This window comes from Harmonia axyridis, chromosome 3 (assembly GCF_914767665.1).
Source record: "Harmonia axyridis chromosome 3, icHarAxyr1.1, whole genome shotgun sequence".
NCBI lineage: Eukaryota > Metazoa > Arthropoda > Insecta > Coleoptera > Coccinellidae > Harmonia > Harmonia axyridis.
The window spans coordinates 62,623,622-62,644,145 of NC_059503.1; the positions used below are offsets into that span (position 1 = coordinate 62,623,622).

Consider the following 20,524-nt stretch of genomic DNA (forward strand, 5'->3'; position numbering starts at 1 on the left):
GTGAGTCTATTCATGATGAATTGCCAAACCAAACTGAGAATAAATCACTTGACAGCTGTTAAATCGATCGACATCTTGAACAGTAATGACAACTTAAAGTTATATACCCAAAAAAAAAAAACTCCCGTTACCTTCAGCGACACTAATTTTGAATGATTATGGATCAGAAGTAATATTTCATCAAATTTCGAACCTACTAATTCTCATTTTTTGTAAAGATCAAACGATTGATTTACTCGATCTACAAATATTGAATTATATTTATTTTCCAACAAATAAAAGCGTAAGTTTGTAATAAATGCAATTTCGGCAGGACCGGCGTTAGAGGTGAAATAATGAAGCGTTTCAGGCGCTTCTTTTTGAGGGGCGGCAATTCGGCCCAGTTTGCTGGACACCCTTTCATATTTCATCCTCGATTCTTAAGAACAACATTCGGTCATTCCGCTCTGCTGCGTTTGTCAATATTCCCGGTAATAAAAATGTCCAAACCGCCTTCACTAAGCCGAGTAAGCCGCCTGTATAATAAATAACATAAACATAATTCCTTATTACCCTCATTGAATGAAGGATTGAATCGTTATGTATAGGTAGTTTTTTTTTTCGAGGTATATAACTTTAAGTTGGCATAACTGTTCAAGATGGCGACAGATTTAACAGCTGTCAAGTGATTCATTCTCAGTTTGGCAATTCATTATGAATAGACTCACGCCTGAACAACGCTTGCAAATAGTGCAATTATTATTTCGAAAATAATGGTTCTGTGCGGAATACGTATCGCGCACTACGTCGATTTTATTTTATTTAGCGATGAAGCGCACTTCTTGTTGAATGGCTACGTCAACAAACAAAACTGCCGCATTTGGAGTGAAGCTAATCCTCAAGTGCATGTCGAAACACCGTTACATCCAGAAAAACTGACTGTTTGATGCGCTTTATGGGCTGGTGGAATCATTGGTCCGTACTTCTTCAAAAACGACGATTCACCACCGACATACATTACATTTTGTTAAATTTTTCATACGAATTTTTGATACAGTGAAAATTTCTTCTTTAACAACCTCATAGATTCATCAGTTTGAACAATAAAGTTGATTTATTTCAACTGAGCGAAACAAGTAGAAGGCGGAAATCTTGAATCTGATTTATTAGGCTTTAAAATCTACGATAGAAGAAGGCCGAGAAGATTAAGAACGCCGTTCAGCTTTCACAGTAATAACAAAGTAATCAATCGAATTGATTTATAACTCAATTCAGTCATAAGCAGATAGATACGTACCAGAGTCAATAAAATTTCTAAGTTCATTAGGTATGTGGGAATGAAAATATGTGACTATAATGAAACTGCGAAGTTTCTATTATTTAACGATCTATTGGATTTTTTTGGAAAAAGGTGAAATTTATCAATTCATAATAGAGTTTCGAATTATTTCTGAACTGATGCAGACACCTGTATCTTGTGTAAATCATTTTTTTTTCAAAAATATGAATTTTGATTGATTGAGTACCTTATGTATATGTATATGCAGAATTTTGTATATTGTTTTTTATTTTTATTATTTCGTGTGTCCATTGAAATTACAATTCATATTTTACTTTTTCATGAGAGTTTTTATATCCATAATCGCCGTAAACACCGATACACCACTGATAACAGATTAAGGATGAATATGGAATATCCGCCAATTTCATCTTAAGTGGATTCGAATTCCTTAATTTCAATAAGGATACTGAATGGCATGTACTGATTTAGTTATTTAAGATATACAAACTGTATTCATCTGCCAAGAAGATATTTTGGCCGGTTGTCAGCCCTAATCTAAACAGAGAAGGGCACCGGCATTGGGATATACGGACCTAAACTGAGGATCTCTAAAGCCCTGAGAAGTGAGCCCTCGATTCTACAGACCGAGATAATGGCTGTTTATGTATGCGCCCAGAAGTGTATCAAAATGAACCTCAAGGGGGCTCATATCTACATCACCACGGACAGCCAAACCACGCTGAGATCCCTGGAATCGTGTTGTCAGGGGTCTTTGCTGACTTGGGAGTGCCGTAACACCATAAAGCAACTGGCCAGAGGAAATAAGGTGACTCTACTATGGGTACCAGGGCACTGTGGGGTTGAAGGAAATGAAAGAGGTGATGAGCTTGCAAAAAGTACATCAGCCTTTCTGTGGGATAGAAAAAGAAAGCTGCGGTCCAGCTATGGGAGTTGAACAGCAGGACAATCCACTGGACTAACACTTCGAGACTTGTTCAGGCAAAGAAATTCGTGAAGATTTCACCTACCTAGGCCAAAAAGCTCCTGAAGCTGCCGCGAGCCGAGCTTCGGGTGATGGTGGGACTGCTGACGGGGCACTATCGTTACAAACATCATTTGTACCGTATGGGAAAGTCAGCAGACGAGATTTGCAGGCTCTGTGGATCGGAAGCAGAAACAGCCGAACACTTGATATGCAAGTGTCCGGAGCTGGCTGGACTAAGAACCATTCACATGGGTAAGCCGGTTCTGGATACCAGGGTTTCTATGAATGAGTAGGGTAGTGAACAAAAGATCTGCATGGTCGCAGTTCCCGGAAGGCTTACCGAACCAAAACGACCCCAGTTCAAATAATAATAATAATAGCCCTAATCTTATGCATCAGTTATCTTTATTGCGGTTTTTGCTAGGAAAGCGCTACTATAGTTGCTGGATGAAATGGAAATGTTGTTTGCAACAGCATTGCGCATCCACCATCTTCGAAAGAATTACATTTTTCAATTCATGATAATTATTGTTCAGTATTGATGATCACCTTGTAATTTGTTAAGCTGAGATTGATAGTGCATTGTGCGTTTTAGAGTGAATTCCTTATGGAACTCAATTACCTTGTGCCTTGGGTTTCTTTCCTTTTCCAAAATGAATCTGCTTTCGTTCTCCTCTGCTGAAAATCATCCTCACAAGGTGTTAATATTGAAATATTTTGGTCACGCAATTTTTAAAGTTTTTTTTGCAGTACGACGTCAAATAATTAATATGCATTTCTACAGGTTTTCTTGATTACGATAAAGTTCTTTTTAGAGATGTTTATACTGTACCCCTTGAAAATATTTTCGTCAAATCTGAAAATAGTATTTGGCGAGTGCCGCAAACACACGAGCGAGAAAAGGACTTTCTCCATATGTTACACACTATACTTTTCCTACAACTGCACAAATTTCAATAATTCAAGTAATGGACTTGATTCAAATCAAAATGGCCTTCGTTGACAGTATGTGCTAATTTATTGCGTTTCCATAGAAACGACTCAAAACCCCAATTTCATTGGTCTACCAAGCGAGGTGTGGGCAAAGTGCCGTGAGAAATAATATTTCTCACAGTATGAGCAATACATAGTTTTGAAATTGAGTAAGCTATGAAGATAACGCTACTTTTCTTAGCAGTTGTAGGAAAAAACTGTTGAAATGTAGTATCTATCTGCCATGTTATACATGTTCCATCAATAAGGTCTTTTCAACTCTCATACCAGTTTTGCTGGAATAAACGATATAATAAATCTACTCACCACACTTAATCCGACTCTATAACTTGTCAGTTCCAAATCCAATGTCTGTAACATATCTTCAACTGCTTTCCTTTCATCTAGTATCGGACAAGATGATTTTATATCACCCGATAGTAACTTGAATCGTCGCCTAAACTCTCCTAGAGGCATATAATTAGGGAATCCCTGTTTGTTGAGTCTCACAGAGTCCAAAATTTGGGCCCCTCGTATCTGAAATCATTACAAATGAAATACCTATCCAACAATCAATTAAAAAACTAACCTGAGATCTCAACAGAGGTAAATTGATCAAGTCGTTGATTCCTTCATTCTTAACTCCCAAAAGATTCGAACTGACGTCGTTGCATGCAGCATCGTGACATGGCAGCATGCATTGGACGAATCTTAGTTTGGTGCGCCTCAAAGTTTCTATCAGACCATCGATGGTGAATTTAGTCTGCAAAAAAATCGTGACTGCAATCAACCTTACAAAATTGAAGTAACATAATAAAATGTTCAAATATTCCGTATGCCAACAACATATTTCGAAAGTAATACAACCCATATCCATCCTTGGCTAATAATATTTCAGTTTAATTCATCAAGAATAATAAATAACTCTGCAATTGGCGCGTTAATGACGAGCTTTCAAAGGCTCCTGCCTTCATGTCAGTACTAATTTGTTTCAAATGAAATCAAAAAATTTACTCTATAACGACTCAGTTGGGATAGCACCTTATCCACTTAACATGTTTTTGTAATTAAATTAGTATCCTGTTGTGTCTGATGGGATCAAATTTGTGGAAAAAATTTGCATCAAACGCTACTAACAAAATCCCGTGGACAAGTGTGTGGTTACATCAGCTTTGAAATAAGAAAATGAGCAAAACTGTAGATATTGTATAAGCACTTATTGATTATGCGATCTTAATTCTTTGAAAAATATTGACCTTTGATAAACCCACTCCTTACATATGTGTTAGTCTAGGCCAAAAAGTTTGAATTGGAATAGTATATTCTAAAACAAGTTGCAGAATGAGTTCCTATTCCAACACGAATGCGAAATTCGAAAACGAGCGAGTTTTGGAACGCATGAGTGTTGGAATTGCCTTTTGCAACGAGTATTAGACGATATTTTCTCTATTTCAGTCCAGTTTTGTAAAATATTGTTGAAATTCAAGTTAAATTCAGATTATACATCCTAGTGACATTTGTATTGTATCTTGGCAGTTGGTGTGACTGTTACGAAAATTGACAGATTACGGAATTTCAATTTGAATCGTACATTTCGAATTTTGAAATAATTACGCATGAAATTCGTGAGTTATGTCTAACGAAATCGATTTAACACCACCAGAATCAAGAGAAATTTCGAATAAAGTTGCAAATCATTTCACTATATCCAAATTATATTATACTGACGATTTGACATGTATTGAATTTCGACAGGATTGGAAGTCTGTGTAGACAACCACAGAACAAAAAATATAACTGAAAACAATGCTGTAATGAGTTCATTACAGCACCGTTTTTGGAACTGTAATGAACTCATTAATATACTGAAATAGAGAAAGTATTTTCAAGTATACAAAAAAGTGCATCATTCTATGAAAATCACTTGCAATACAACTTTTCGAACCAATAGGTAATGGAGTTACAGCATTTGAAAAAATGACACATTTCGGAAAATGTGAATCTTCGCTGATGATAGCATTTATTTTCAGGCTCATAATAGTTATTTATGCAACAAGTGCAAAAAGTGAATGTTTATTGCACTCGACGTGAAATTGTCCGACGAGGCCGTTAGGCCGAGTTGGACAACACGTCGAGTGCAATAAACAATTTTTGCACGTAGAAAAAATGTTGTATGCAAAATTGTTTATTGCACTCGACGTGTTGTCCAACTCGGCCTAACGGCCTCGTCGGACAATTTCACGTCGAGTGCAATAAACAATTTTTGCACGAGTTGCATACAACATTTTTTCTACGTTCATGCAAAAAGCAAAAAATGATTTATTGAGGTGTGGCACTGGGTGTAGGAAAATGACGTTTATGTTTGTCATGATGACAGCACGTTGAAGTAGAATGACAGATGAGTGCAATAAAAACTTTATTGCACTAGTGCAATAAAGAACTTCTTTTTCCACTAAACATAGTTCAATAAAGTTTTGCTTTTTGCATGAATGTAGAAAAAATACATTATTATTATTATTATAAATGAATTTTCGAATCTATGTATGTATGTATATTATGCATTCTATACAAACCCTATACCTTGCTCCCTCATCATACCCCTCCTTTCACGAATCAAATTTGGAAAATAAGTGAAAGATTCTGATTATCGTTGGCCAACAGTCGACAGGGAGTTATAACCCCTTAAACCTGGCTAAATCCATGTCGTCATCAGTTTGATCCTCATTGACATTGAGCTATCCCGAAAATAACTCTTAGACAAAGGTTTCAAATAGAAAGGGAACCAAAAATTAAGTCTAAAAAAGTATAATATCGTGAATTTGTCAAAAAATCCAAGATTCAGCTATGCAGTTATCCTCACCAAATAGATCTAGTAGCTTAGGTACTACATAGTATGTATGTTATAGATAGATATGTTGAATACTTCATTTTTATGAAAATATTGATTTTTGAGCCAAATAACATGCTTTCTTCTACCGAAATCTGCATTCTTCAAAATGTGGCATATTTTCGAAAAGCTGTATCTCATTACTTATTGCTTCAAAAAGTTGATGTCGAATGTATGAATTTTCATATTCTCACCTGGAGACAAACGCTTCTTCTCTTCGCAGCAGCATTACCACCAAACGTTCTTCTCATGCTGGAAGCCCTTTTCAAAGACTGAGAACCGTCTATTGCCAACATAGATCCACTCATAGCAGATGAACCTCCTAAGCCTCTAACGTTAACAAAGAGCTTGCTCAAATCTTCCCTGTAACGAATAATGATATGTAGTAATCACCTCTTATGTTCTGATGTTCCCATATTTCCTCACATACCTGCAACTTTCCAACAGGAGGCCCATTGCGGCTCTTGACAAAGGGTTCTCTCTGCTACTCTTCAGCCATCCCTTGACAGTGTAAAGAACTGGATTGGTACCTTGAAGGTGATGAAGTAGAAATTGGTTATTTCCTGGAGCTTTTCTGAGTAACAACTGATGATCTCTGTCGCTATAATGCGTGAAAAGCCTAAAACCAATGACCAGTTAGACACAAATCATACAACCCAAAACAGTCAACCAACCTTTCGATGAAGGATTCATCACTCGAGCCTGGGTATATTCCCTCCTCGTCTAACAGCCACAAGAGTCCTCGCCTATCAGCCTCATGAAGATCAGCGTAAGAAGTTCGTACCACGCTATTTTGAGCCGTCTTGTCCAAAAGGTTGACAAGAGGTAAAGGATTCACATGACTTTCGTTTTCGTTCGTGTCGAAGTCGATATCGATGTTCTCTTGGACGTATTTGTCTTTTGGCGCCACCAGATTAGTGTTGTGGAAGAGTAATTGCAGCCTTTCTTGCAGATAGTTGTGGCATAGATCGTCGAAGGTAGCGCCTATCTGATGTCCGCACGTGGCTGGATTTTGAAAGCCTGGAGAGTCCACCAGCAAGATGGACGACACAGAGTGATTTGGTGCAGATAATGACCTGCAAAAATCGAATTAGTTTCTGAAAAGTTCAATTTGCGACGAATTGTGAGTCTTTAGATCATCAAGTATTAGTAAATTATTGTACTTCTCATTTTTTTAGATTTAGGATATTGAACCAAGCATACCTATTCAACAAATAAACAACACAATTGAATAACTCCGAGTACAGTCCAATAATAAGTCCTTCTATGGCTTCCATTCCAACTGCTTCTCTGTCAAATCCTCTGTCAATAGGAGATGGAGTCCTTAAAGGAGCCCTAGGAGCATTTGGTGTCACCATGCCACCAGAAGTAGTACTGAAAAGAAGCCTAGATAGATCTTCTACATTCACTCCGAGCAAAGTACAAGCCCTCTGAGCTGCTTGCGGATTTGCAAACTGATATCTATTATTGCTGGGAGCTACAAAAAAAATAATCAACTAATTGAAATCAAATGTTATCATTTGTTAAAACCTTTTGCAGCTCCGGCACAACCCAAATGATATATTGCAGCTAAAACTGTGAATATCATTTTCTGCTCGGTCTCGGTGATGCCGAGAATATTCATGGAAGAGCAAACCTTGATGAACTCTGCCTGGGCCCTTTGTCTATCTTCGTGTTTTTGCAAAGGAGTGAAGAAGTGGTTGGTTTCATTGCCAGAAACATTGTCTAGAAGAAGTTCTTTGCGGAGTCTACCTTCAACTCCACACAGTATTCTTTGCATTATATGGAATGTGGTTTCTTGATCCAATTTTCTGACTATTCGACTTTTCTCAAGGAGAAGAATCTGAAAACAGGTATGTAAGTTAAACGAATTGATCATTTGATATCAAAGTACACTGATCAACAATTGCTAGGGATCACTTATGAACTTCTCTTCATTTGTATTTTTTTCAAGTTATCTCGTGAATATCTGTACATTATATGCTCTCTAAGGAAAAAGTAAGATGTTTTGAGTTGATTATATCAAAGTCTTCCTCACTTCATCGGCTCTTGTTCACAAAATCGATTATTATCTGTAGGCTGTTACAGGTGGAGTGAAAAGCAATGTGGTATTTGTTATTAAATCTGTTTTTTTTCTCTCGTTCAAACACATAAGGTGACAATAATTGAAGAAATGAGAACAATATCAGCTTATCAGTCATGCCGAGAAGACGTTTGGCTCCTGTGCAACTGGACCAAATCATACGGTGGATACAGGAAGGTTTGTCCCAGCGAGAAGTGTCCCGGCGGTTGAATGTTTCGCAAAGTGTCGTGAGTCGGGCTTGGAATAGGTTCATCCAAAACGACTCAGTAGCTTATGTTCATGGGGGAGGTCGGCAGCGCAGTACAACAGCTGCCCAAGATCGTCTTTTGATCCTCAATGCTAGGAGAAATCCCACTTACCCGGCGTCGCGGCTCAATAGATCACTGAGAGTTGCAACAGGAGTTCTAATTTCGAACCAGACTGTAAGACGACGACTACATGTTCGTGGTTTGAGAGCACGTAGGAGGGTACAACATCCCCGTTTGAACAGGGAACAGCGGGTTCATCGACGGCAATGGGCTGAGGATCTCCGCAATTGGACACTTGAAGATTGGAGCCGATGTTTATTTACGGATGAGTCTAGATTTCGTTTGGTCAACTCCGATGGACGTATTCTTGCTTGGAGGGAAAGAGGTCGAAGGTATGCAGAACAGTTTATGGTACCCACAACAGCTTTTGGCGGAGGTTCTATATGTGTATGGGGAGGCATTTGTTTGAACCAACGCACAGAGTTGGTTGTTGTGCAGAACACCACCATGACCAGCCAGAGATATCACGATATGATTATTGAACCCATAATTGTTCCGTTTGCGGCTGCCGTGGGCGAGAATTTCATTTTAATTGACGATAATGCCTGTCCACACCGTAGTCGTCTGGTTAATGAAGCGCTAGAAACTCATGCTATTGATAGGATGGACTGGCCAGCTCGCTCTCCAGACATGAATTGCATCGAACATGTCTGGTCTGAGATGTCTAGACAATTGTCAACCTTAGAACAACCTTACAATAACCTGGAGGACCTTTCTAACGCTTTACGGGATATTTGGACGAATTTGCCCCAAAATTTTATAAATCGTTTGATGGGTAGAATGCTTGAGACGAGCTCGTGAGGGACCAACCAGGTACTAGCTTAACCGAAACTTCAGCCTTCTTGTGGTTTCATCATAAAATTTTGATGTTATTCAAACACAGAATTTTGAGTGTTCCTAATAAAGTCTTTTTTTCTCTCCAACTTTCCATTTTTTCATTCTTTTCTCAAGTGAACCATATTATCAACTGAAAATACTCTGATATCTGACTAAATTTATAATCTTGGAGCGAATATTTCAGGAATAAATTTAGAACAAGTAAGTGATCCCTATCAATTGTTGAGCAGTGTATTAACAATATTTACCTGTATGCTTGCCGAAGCTACAACTCCGCTCTGATCGTAGTCCAAGCTGAAAATCTGCGTGAATCTAGTCGAGTTCGAATTCAATACTGTCTTGCAGTTTCCGAAATTCTCCAACACCGTCCATAAGGCTGCTAATTTTTCCACAGTAACCACTTTGTTGAGAGAGCCGGCAGATGTCACCAGATACTGAATGGCATGTCTGAAATTCGTTGTTTTTCCTGAGCCCGACCGACCTAAGAAAAGTAAAGATTGGTCCCTTCTCGTGGAAATCATGCCGTGGTATGACGACTGAGATATTGAATAGATGTGTGGGGGCATGTCTTCGCTTTTGCAGCCTTTGAAAAGTGAAACCACCTGCGAATAGAGTGAACAGCAAAGTTACTAAACGTTTGTGGTAATCCTATGGATTTTGAAGAAGAAATTGGAGTTGGCCCACTCACCTTTTCAGAATAAATAGCCAAAGGTGCCATAGGATTGATAACAATCAAGGTTGAGGTACTTGCATAAGTGTGAATGAGATTGAATGCGAATCTCTGCCGCAGGACGTGGAGAATACTAGATTCATTGAGTCGTCTCAGATGGGTCAAATCCTCGACCCTATCGAATTGAGGTGGGTTGGCCTAAGAAATGCAATGTTGAATGGATACGAATTTTTGTTTTGTTTTCAAAAGTACTCACGATTTCAATATCATCCTCGTCCACAATCAGGTTTTCGCCTGTATGGTCGATGTGTATTTTGACCTTTCCCGATTCCAATAGTTCGTCTTGAATTTTTGTCGCTTGTGTGAAGCCCCCTCTGTGCATAAACCATACTTTCTCCCTCTCCAACCATTGTTTTTCCTTAAGTAGATGTTCTTCAGTCTTTGCCTGAAATAAATAGTTTGAATGAAAAAAAATGCAATAACAGAAATGAGAGCGCTAGAACTTCTATCAAATTTAGTAACTTGCGAAACTATGTATTCGTGTTCTCACCATCACATGCCCTTCAAGATAGTACTTGAAACAATTAGTTTCATCTAAAGATTTGAAGAATCCAATGTGTTTTCTTATACTAGCTATGAAGTATACTCTTTTCCAATCTAGTTCTTTATTTTTCATATCATAGTTCCTCCTGAAGTTTCTTCTGAAGGAACCATTGAGAGATCTTGAAAAATTCTCGGTATTTTCATTGGTGCCATCTTTTTTTACAGGTTTTTGAGGTTTGCTTTTTCTCAGGGCGCTCTCCCATGTGGTATCTTGAAATTCAAAGATGTCCAGATGTCTCATTTTAGCTTCAGATGCCTTTGTAGTATTGGCAAATAATCTGCTGCAGACATCTCTGGATGATTTAAGTTTTCCATCGTCGACAATGTCGAAGTTCTTGATTGAATCTAAAGAGTCACTTTCACTTGCTCCTTCAGAGTTTATACTTTTTTGGAGAGCGTCAGTTTTCGGATTTTCATTTTTCCTCGACCTGTCACCTTTTTTAGAACCTCTAAGTGAGCCGTTCCTAACGAAGAGAGTGGATTGGACTTTTTTATCTTTTGTGTTGTAGTTGCCATGGCCGTGGAAGCTACCTTTGCAACAGTTGTGGTTCTTCAGATCTTTGGTTTCAATCACAACATTGTCCCTTCCACGCAAGGAGTTTTCGAACACGTTTGGACACACGAACATTTCAACCGAAGTATGTTCTATTTAAGAGAGTGTAATTATTTTTGCTACTTTCATATACACTGCGCAAAAAAATTAACGCACATTATGGAAATCTCAAATTTATTCTACAACTGAAGGTGTTCTCAATGATAATTATTCTTATCAGAATTATGCATGCATATTGCATATGTTAACCACTTTCAACGTTTTTCTTCAATACAGATGTTTTTTCCCAGCAGGAATAAAAAAAGATGAGTTTATCAGATTTTGAATGTATTGGCTCCATTCTGAAATCAGTTGTTCTCGATCAATTCTAGTGATCAATAGTTTTTCTTTCGTTTGATTTTCTACACTCGATCTCTATGCAACGCGAAACACGCAATTTGACCCAAGAGGAATGTGCCCAAGCGGTAGTTTTGCGAGAAGAAGGGTGGACATGCACAAGAATTGCAGAAAGGTTTGGAGTTTCCCATACAAGTGTGTCCAGAATGTTGCAGCGATTCAGGGAGACAGATATGAATGTCCGAAGACCAGGACAGGGTAGACCACAGGTAACAATTGCCATTCAAGAACGTTACTTGACAGTTTCTTCGTGAGGACAACGGTTTGCAACCGCTCGCCTCCTTCAAGATCAGCTTGAGCAAATTCATGGGGTGAAAATTAGCACTCAGACAAGAAGACATCGCCTCAGAGAATATGATTTAAGGCCTCTTGTCGCGGCAAGAGGCCCTGCTCTTACCCCAACCCATCGAAGGGCGCGTTTGGATTTTGCGAGAGAGCATATCCATTGGGAAGAGGCTGATTGGAAAAGAGTTCTCTTCTCAGATGAGTCTAGATTCTGCCTCTACCATTGTGATCGACGTTCCCTTGTATACATACGTCCACATGAAAGATATGCTCAGTGCAATTTCCTGAATACTACTGGTTTCGGGGGAGGATCGATTATGGTATGGGGTGGAATATCTTTGACTGCTCGCACCGACCTAGTGGTCATTGATAATGGAGCTATGAATGCTGATAGGTATATAAGGAACATTCTTGAAGAGCATGTGGTGTCATTTGCCCCATACATTGGTGAAAATTTCATTTTTATGGACGATAATGCCAGACCCCATCGTGCGCGCATCGCACCTTGTAGAGGTTGAAGTCTCTCGAATGGAATGGTCAGCAAGAAGTCCAGATCTCAATCCGATTGGGCAGGTTTGGGACAACCTCAATAGAAGGCTGAGAAGTTCAGAAAATCATTCAGCTACTCTTAATGACTTAGGAATCCAACTCAGAGAAATCTGGGAAGGATTAGATCAGAACATTTTAAGATCACTCATTTTAAGTATGAACCGTCGTTGCCGAGCTGTAATTAACGCAAGGGGTGGAAATACCAAGTATTAAATCACTTATCAACATTCCAGTATTTTGAAAATTGTTTATTTCTCTTCGTTCACATAAGATTCGGTGAAATCCTGAATTTTTCTTCCATTTAATGTGTCTTGTTTCGTTCAAAACCTTCCCGAGAGAACATAAAAAATAAGTTATAAAGTCAATGTAGAGTTAACTTCCATTAAAATTGAGATTTTCAGAATGTGCGTTAATTTTTTTGCGCAGTGTACTTTTGGTACGGCTATAATTTCAATCTTGTGGAAATCTGATGAGAATATGATTGATATCAGGAACGGAAAATATATCAAGCTTATTACTGTTACTTTTGCACGATTCTAAATTTAGGAAGAAACGATGGAAAGTACTGAGTGTACCCCGTATAAACGTAGATAACCTTCGAATCTTCCATAGACCATCTGCGTACATGAACAATTCAAATTCCAATAAGCGCTTTGTTGTACTAAAACGCTATCATTACCTATATTCCAAACAAGACCAGTAACTCCTAAAGCCGCTTATAAATAGAAGAAATCAACCTTGACAATATTCCCATATATATTCGGTTTTACACAGTTAGACACGATCTTGGCGAGAATTTATGAATACATCTCATTATATTGTGATATGCTAATTTCACCTGTCACGCCTAGGCGTTTCGCTGCAGGGGGGGGGAGAGAGGAAAGTCATAATGCAACAACGAATAAGTACAAGAACAATCGTAAGGCGATTTTTCGATATTCAAATGAGGCAGCCTGTAGGCAGACGTGAAGAAACAACTGAATAAAAGGAACGAATGAGGTTAGGTACTGCAAGGTTGAGGGGGGGTTTGCTCAAAACAATTTTCTAGGAAATTCTCTTTTCGAGATCGAGCAAGATAACAAAAGATTCATTATGGGTGTTAGGTTACGAAGTATTTATGTAATGTGGTAATGGCTAGATCTTGTATCTATATTCATTTCTCCAGATTATTACAGGGTGTTTCATTGGGAAACGGAAATACTTCACAGGTGCATAGGTGGCATCAAGGCGGTTCTGGAGATACCCCATTTATTGGGTCTTACTGTCTTCGTAGCCAAGATACACTGTGTTTTATGAATCTTGCCCGTTTCTCATTCTTTATTTCAAATTTCAATTACGATAACATATAAATTTCATTGTAAGTAGATTTTCACCAGAATGTAGAAATTCCTAAAATTTAATTTTCAGGGTGATATAACACAAAAACTATAGATTTTTTGTGTAAAAAATCTTTTTTAGTTCATTCTAAACTGCCTTACGAAGGTTCCATTCAAAAATTGAAAAAATCGTTCGAGTGATTTCCACACAGAGGAAATTTCAAAAGAATTGAAATTAACAATTCTCGAAAGTTTATTATTGAAAATAATGAATTGAAAGGGACCGATTTCGTCACAAATGAAGAAATATCAACTCAATATCTATTTTCATTTCGCATTTTCTCGTCAACAATAGTACGAATAGATATTATAATTTTTTTTCTGTTGCAATCATGATTAGGACAGATTCTAGCACATTCAAAAATATTTCTGCATATACATATTAGGTACTCCGTTCAAGAGGAATAACGAACCGATTCTTCTATAACAATTTGAATTGTCCCCTGTGACAAGACGTGTCACTAAGGATTCATCGATAAATGACGAAATTCGAATTCCCAACGAAGCTGACATAAATAACACTCGTAATTCAGAGTCAACACATAAAGAACTAGGTCGACAACAAAAAATATTAACTCAGGTTTAACAGGATGATCTGTGATAAGCATATATCACTGTCTGATATTTCAGATATTTCATAGACGAAGAACAATACATATAGGCAGACCTTTTCACTGATGAAACTGCTATTTCTTCAAAAATCCTACGAGACAACTTGAGAAAAGAGAAACAAAGTCGGAAAATCTAGAGGAAGCAAAATGTTTCAGCGCGATTCTCAACCAAATGAAAGTGGAAGAAAATACAAAAAAATGATCTGCGCGAGTATATTATTGACTTAATGTAAATGGAAAAATTAGATACCAATAAGAGATAACCTGAACAGAAGGACCTTAAAATAGATTATAAAGAAATAGGCAGAAAAAAAAAGATAATAGCGATATAAAGAATACATATCTGAAGTGTAAGGACTGCTTAAAAGCACTACTAAAATCTTTTACTGCAGGGAGCACTAGCAAATTCATGCGAGGAAAGTTAGGTATACTCCGAAAGCATCTGTAAAACAAAGTGGTAAAAATGGGAGGAGAGGCGTAAATATTATATGAACTTTTGCCCAACAATTCACAGCGTTCTTAGGATTATTTTATGAAAAATTCTCAAACTCTAAGAAATCTTTTTTTCAATTAAATTTTAACAATTTCATCGTTATATGACAAGGGAAGGTTAATTCTACAAATAAGATTACATGATCGAAGCGATGTTTTGAAACAGCTTTATACCTTACAGAAGATTTCATGAACACCCATAAAAATGGATGTATAAAGGAGCAATTATTTTTGAAATGATCACAAAGGTTAATAATTGGAAATAATGAACCAAAATGACATTCTTATAGAGACTGAGGAATCGAGGGATCAGTGTAAGGAAAATTAAATTTTTAAGTAGTAGAACAAATGGGTCATCACAAATTTATTGCCTTTTTTGATCACTGTTCCATTGAAACGAAGAAAAGGCAATAACTATTTGAATTAATTATGGTTCATTACTTCAACAGTTAATCTCTGGTTCTCAAGCAGTTTTTGTGAAAAATTTGGTGTGAAACCACCGTAATTTCCAAACTATAGTTTTTATAGAGGGCGCATTATATTCGCATTTTGTCGCCAACGTCAGTACGAACAGATATTTTAATTTTTTCTTATGCAATCATATTCAGAGCATTTTCAAGCACATTCCAAAAAAAATTCCTCATCTACTACGTGTTTCGAACGAATAGGGATTCACGGCTTGGCTTGATATTCAAGCCTCTTGACTCAAGCTCAAGTCGCTTGAGCTTGACTTGAAACCAACTCAAGTTCAGTCAAGTAGTCAATGAATAAATACTTTACTTGAAATTGAAAAACTACTGCTTGACATGAACTTGAGTTGATTTCAAGTCAAGCTCAAGGTATTTGAGCTTGAATCAAGAGCTTGAATATCGACCAAGCCGTGAATCCCAAAAAACGAACTTATTTCTTTACGACAATTTTAATTTTTTAAAGTATTTCGATTACGCTAGAAAATTAATGGAATTTCTTCATGAACACTTTTCAAAATTTTCGGTATCTTTTAAATTAATCTAAAGGACTAAATTTTCAATTCCTTAGTTGAAATGAGAAAAAAAAAAGAAAATTTATGACCATATTTAAACGTGATTTTCCCAGTCTTGGGGATTCATCTGAAAAAAGGGAAATTAGTATGGTGCAACAGTCCTTGCTTGAAATTTTGCAGTTAAAAATTCTTATTTTCTTTTTGCACCCAAAATCTCAAAAGCTTCGGTTTCGGGGTTACGTAAATATTTGGTAATTTTTTTTCGATATTCTTTTTTAATTTTTCCTGATTTCTGGCGGGATCAACATAAAATTATATTAATGAAGATTCAAGATCCGAACTTCCTCCTGAAAATTTCAGTTCATTAGGTATTCTATTTCCGTAGGCTGGGCCTATAGAATCGGATTTGACCACGATTCATCATAAATGAGTACAAATTTAAGATCAACCTAGGCTCAAAATTTTAAAAGTTCGGAAATCGTGTCAAAATAATAAAGATCTATTTGATTTTGAGGAACGATCTTTCAAAAATCGTGAAAATAATAAACCTACATCCGAAATTAGCCGTAATTTTTTTTATTTGTTTCAATATCAAACAGGTACATCGATTCCTCTTACCATTCCTTTAACGACGTGAATAATTAATGCTCATTGACTCACTAAATTCCTGATTAAATGAAACGTGTGGGATGCCGTGTCAGGAATATTATGAAGCTGCAAGAACAAGGACGTGTTTGAAACTGAATCGAAATTAATATTGAATATTTCCATTGTTCGCTGAACGTTAATTTATATTATATCGGAATAATATAATAAACCCTGATTCTTATTGAATCATTGAAGCTTGATACGAATTAATCGAGAATTTTGATACACGAGAAGAACAATTCACGGTTTAGAAGAAGTGTAGAACATACATGTAGTATTTAAATATTATTCTAGGAATATCATTCTAGGCATTAAGCATAAACTACTGAAAGGATTTCAGATTTGTTTTGTGAACAATATCTCAAACATAAAACATATTATTTCACTCTTTCTTCGGCAGATAAATTTTCTTATAAAACATGAAAAAGCTGTCAAGGCATTTGTCCAATGCTTTTCCTCCTTTGTTCCTATAAAGTCAGGTCCCAGGGTAGATAACGGGTGTTTTTTTTTCGAGGTATATAACTTTAAGTTGGCATTACTGTTCAAGATGGCGACCGATTTAACAGCTGTCAAGTGATTTATTCTCAGTTTGGTTTGGCAATTCATCATGAATAGACTCACGCCTGAACAACGCTTACAAATAGTGCAATTTCATTTCGAAAATAATGGTTCTTTGCGGAATACGTATCGCGCACTACGTCCAATTTATTTTGTTTAGTGATGAAGCGCACTTCTGGTTGAATGGCTACGTCAACAAACAAAACTGCCGCATTTGGAGTGAAGCTAATTCTCAAGCGTATGTCGAAACACCGTTACATCCAGAAAAACTGACTGTTTGGTGCGCTTTATGGGATGGTGGAATCAGTGGTACTTCTTCAAAAACGATGATGGCCAGAACGTTACAGTCAATGGTGATCGGTATAGAGCCATGATTACTAACTTTTTCATTCCTGAATTGAACAACCATGATGTCCAGGAGCTGTGGTTCCAACAAGACGACGCAACATGTCACACAGCTCGTGCCACAATCGATTTATTGAAAGACACGTTTGGTGACCGCCTAATTTCTCGTTTTGGATCTGTGAATTGGCCTCCAAGATCTTGTGATTTAACACCGCTAGACTACTTTCTGTTGGGCTATGTAAAGTCATTGGTCTATGCGGATAAGCCACAAACCCTTGACCATTTGGAAGACAACATTCGCCGTGTTATTGCCGATATACGGCCACAAATGTTAGAAAAAGTCATCGAAAATTGGACGTCCAGATTGGACTACATCCGAGCCAGCCGTGGCGGTCATATGCCAGAAATCATATTTAAAATGTAATGCCACAAGATTATCTTGCGGATAAATAAAATTCATGTCAATCGAATAATCCGTCGTTGTTTTATCGCAATTTAAAGTTCTATAGCTCTAAAAAAACACCCTTTACTTATTAGTTACCGGATCTTTATTATATTACTATTATTACTAGAGAATTGTTTGAAATTTTTCTAGAAATCGGTAGCATATACCCAAAAACTATGATACAAGAAACCAAAAAGTGTAGTACTGGGCCAAAGTTTCGTTTTACATTTTTCTGAAGAACTAGTGGTCCACCAAAAAAATAATTTTGAAAGAATGAAGCGGACATCATTCCAGAAAAAATTTCATCCTGTAGCTTTGCATTCAAAATCAGCATATCACATCATGAAAACTTCAAATTGGAATTTCTATGCCATATTTAAATTGAATATCTTCTGAAGGGAAGGAGCTATGAAAAAAAAATCAAACCCCCTATATATCGAAAGAAAGCTCATGAGTTATTCTCTCAAAATGGTCCAAGTAATCTGTCATTTTCGTTTGTACGTCCAATTTATGAACATCCTGTATAATTATATAGAACTGAATTACTTGTATCTTCGTTGTGGGGGGAGTATGAATTATGTTGTATTTAAAAATTTCCTTTAAAATTTCATATACAGTAGTGTTTAACTTTCATTGATCCAACAAATAAAAAAATAATTAAAGTAAAATGTTCCGCCTTTACTGTTTAAAAATCAGTACTTGTTATGTTATGGTTTCTGAAAAAATATTATGAAGTTCCGTAGAAACATTGCTAGCTATACCGCGTTGTTCCTCCTTCAGTTAGAAAATACCACTAACTCATTTCAAGGAGTATGATAATAATACATTAGTTAATAAAATTTGGAACAATTTTGAATTTTTCTTGTTAATATCCTTTAATTTGAATAAAACATAATGATGCACACTAAGCAGCATACCATCACCTACGTCAGATGTAATTTTTAAGACTAATTTTTTTTCAGCTTTGCTCTGTATTAATATTCAGAGCAAAGCTCTGGTAGTATTGTTCAGTTAACATACTCGTCAGGTCTCAAAAATACACTCATCAGAATTCCAAAAGCATTGAAAAATTCTCTCGAAAATCCTCCAAGAGACCGAAAGTAATCCACCTCTAATTTTAATTCATCACCTCATCACAAAAATCGCCCACGCGAGACAAACTACCGAAGCACGCGTAATAAGAGATAATCCGTGGAGAAAGAAGAGAATCACCACCAAAAACGCCCCATATCGACGCACATGTATGGGGGACAGTGCCGCGGTGAGATAGGAAAGCGCGATCGACACTCTGCCGCGACTCGAGGTACTGCGATACTGCCGCACCTGGCGGTACCATTCGTGCGGTTCGGCAACGAGTAGGATAGAGATGCACAATGGGTTGGAGGCGCGCGACAATAATCATCTTCTAATGTAGATGTTATGCGTATCCTAGAAGAATCGTACATGGAAAATAGAAAATCTAGAGTGAATATCGATAGTACCTGGTCGATGATTAGAGAAATCGAAGCCGGAGTTCCCCAAGGATCGGTGATAGGACCGCTGTTGTTCAACTTATAAAGGGTGTTTTTTTTAGAGCTATATAACTTTAAATTGCAATAAAACAACGATGGATTATTCGAATGACATGAATTTTATTTATCCGCAAGATAGTTTTGTGGCATTACATTTTAAATATGATTTTTGGCATATGACCGCCACGGCTGGCTCGGATGTAGTCCGATCTGGACGTCCAATTTTCGATGACTTTTTCCAAAGTTTGTGGCCGTATATCGGCAATAACACGGCGAATGTTGTCTTCCAAATGGTCAATGGTTTGTGGCTCATCCGCATAGACCAATGATTTTACATAGCCCCACAGAAAGTAGTATAGCGGTGTTAAATCACAAGATCTTGAAGGCAAAATCACAGGTCCAAAACGTGAAATTAGGCGGTCACCAAACGTGTCTTTCAATAAATCGATTGTGGCACGAGCTGTGTGACATGTTGCGCCGTCTTGTTGGAACCACAGCTCCTGGACATCATGGATGTTCAATTCAGGAATGAAAAAGAAGAAATTGCACTATTTGCAAGCGTTGTTCAGGCGTGAGTCTATTCATGATAAATTGCCATACCAAACTGAGAATAAATCACTTGACAGCTGTTAAATCGGTCGCCATCTTGAACAGTAATGCCAACTTAAAGCTATATACCTCGAAAAAAAACACCCGTTACTATCACAGTAGAATCACTAGGCAGTTACAGATACACCTATAAAAACTATTTCAAGAAATGGTGATTCAAAGTGAATACATCGAAAACAGTTGCAATCGACTTCGGAGGAACAACAGTAAAGAAAGAGAAAGCATGAGAAGTCATAATAGAACGAATGGAAAAACGAAGCTAAACATCTGGGAGTAATTCTAGATGAAAGAATGAACTTAAGCATACAGATAGAAGAAAAAGTCAATTGCACGAGAGACTCTACCCGCTGCTCAACCCCCAAAAAGTAAAATTTCCTTAGAAAACAAGCTGAAGATAAAAATATAGTGCTATTACCAAGCATAACGTATCCGGGAGGAATTTGGTATAATACGAAAGACAATAAGAAAGATCAGTTACAAGGTACACCAAATACAGTAATCAGAACTGCGGTTGTCACATAATGGTATATTAGCAACCAACAAATACAGGAAGAATTG

General features: G+C 37.2%; 1 protein-coding gene and 1 long non-coding RNA gene across 3 annotated transcripts in view; both read right to left on the minus strand.

Annotated features, from left to right (window-relative positions):
- Positions 1-20,524, minus strand: part of LOC123676239 (unconventional myosin-XVIIIa) — a 136,371-nt gene that overhangs the window by 71,203 nt on the left and 44,644 nt on the right. The window contains exons 1-12 of one of the 2 annotated variants that reach the window (XM_045612024.1): positions 18,956-19,146; positions 10,554-11,251; positions 10,260-10,448; positions 10,022-10,201; positions 9,582-9,935; positions 7,636-7,948; positions 7,309-7,582; positions 6,780-7,181; positions 6,536-6,724; positions 6,300-6,468; positions 3,808-3,981; positions 3,546-3,755 (exon numbers count right to left, since the gene is read on the minus strand). In XM_045612024.1, coding sequence (XP_045467980.1) covers positions 3,546-3,755; positions 3,808-3,981; positions 6,300-6,468; positions 6,536-6,724; positions 6,780-7,181; positions 7,309-7,582; positions 7,636-7,948; positions 9,582-9,935; positions 10,022-10,201; positions 10,260-10,448; positions 10,554-11,234 — 3,135 coding nt within the window. In that variant the 5' untranslated portion in view covers positions 11,235-11,251; positions 18,956-19,146. Of the gene's footprint in view, positions 1-3,545; positions 3,756-3,807; positions 3,982-6,299; positions 6,469-6,535; positions 6,725-6,779; positions 7,182-7,308; positions 7,583-7,635; positions 7,949-9,581; positions 9,936-10,021; positions 10,202-10,259; positions 10,449-10,553; positions 11,252-18,955; positions 19,147-20,524 lie in introns of those variants that run through there. The other variant, XM_045612023.1, reaches the window with a different exon arrangement.
- On the minus strand, positions 12,826-18,999 carry LOC123676241. The gene is made up of 2 exons (XR_006746883.1): positions 18,867-18,999; positions 12,826-12,855 (listed from the first exon to the last, which is right to left on the minus strand). It is a non-coding gene; the product is annotated as an uncharacterized LOC123676241 (long non-coding RNA).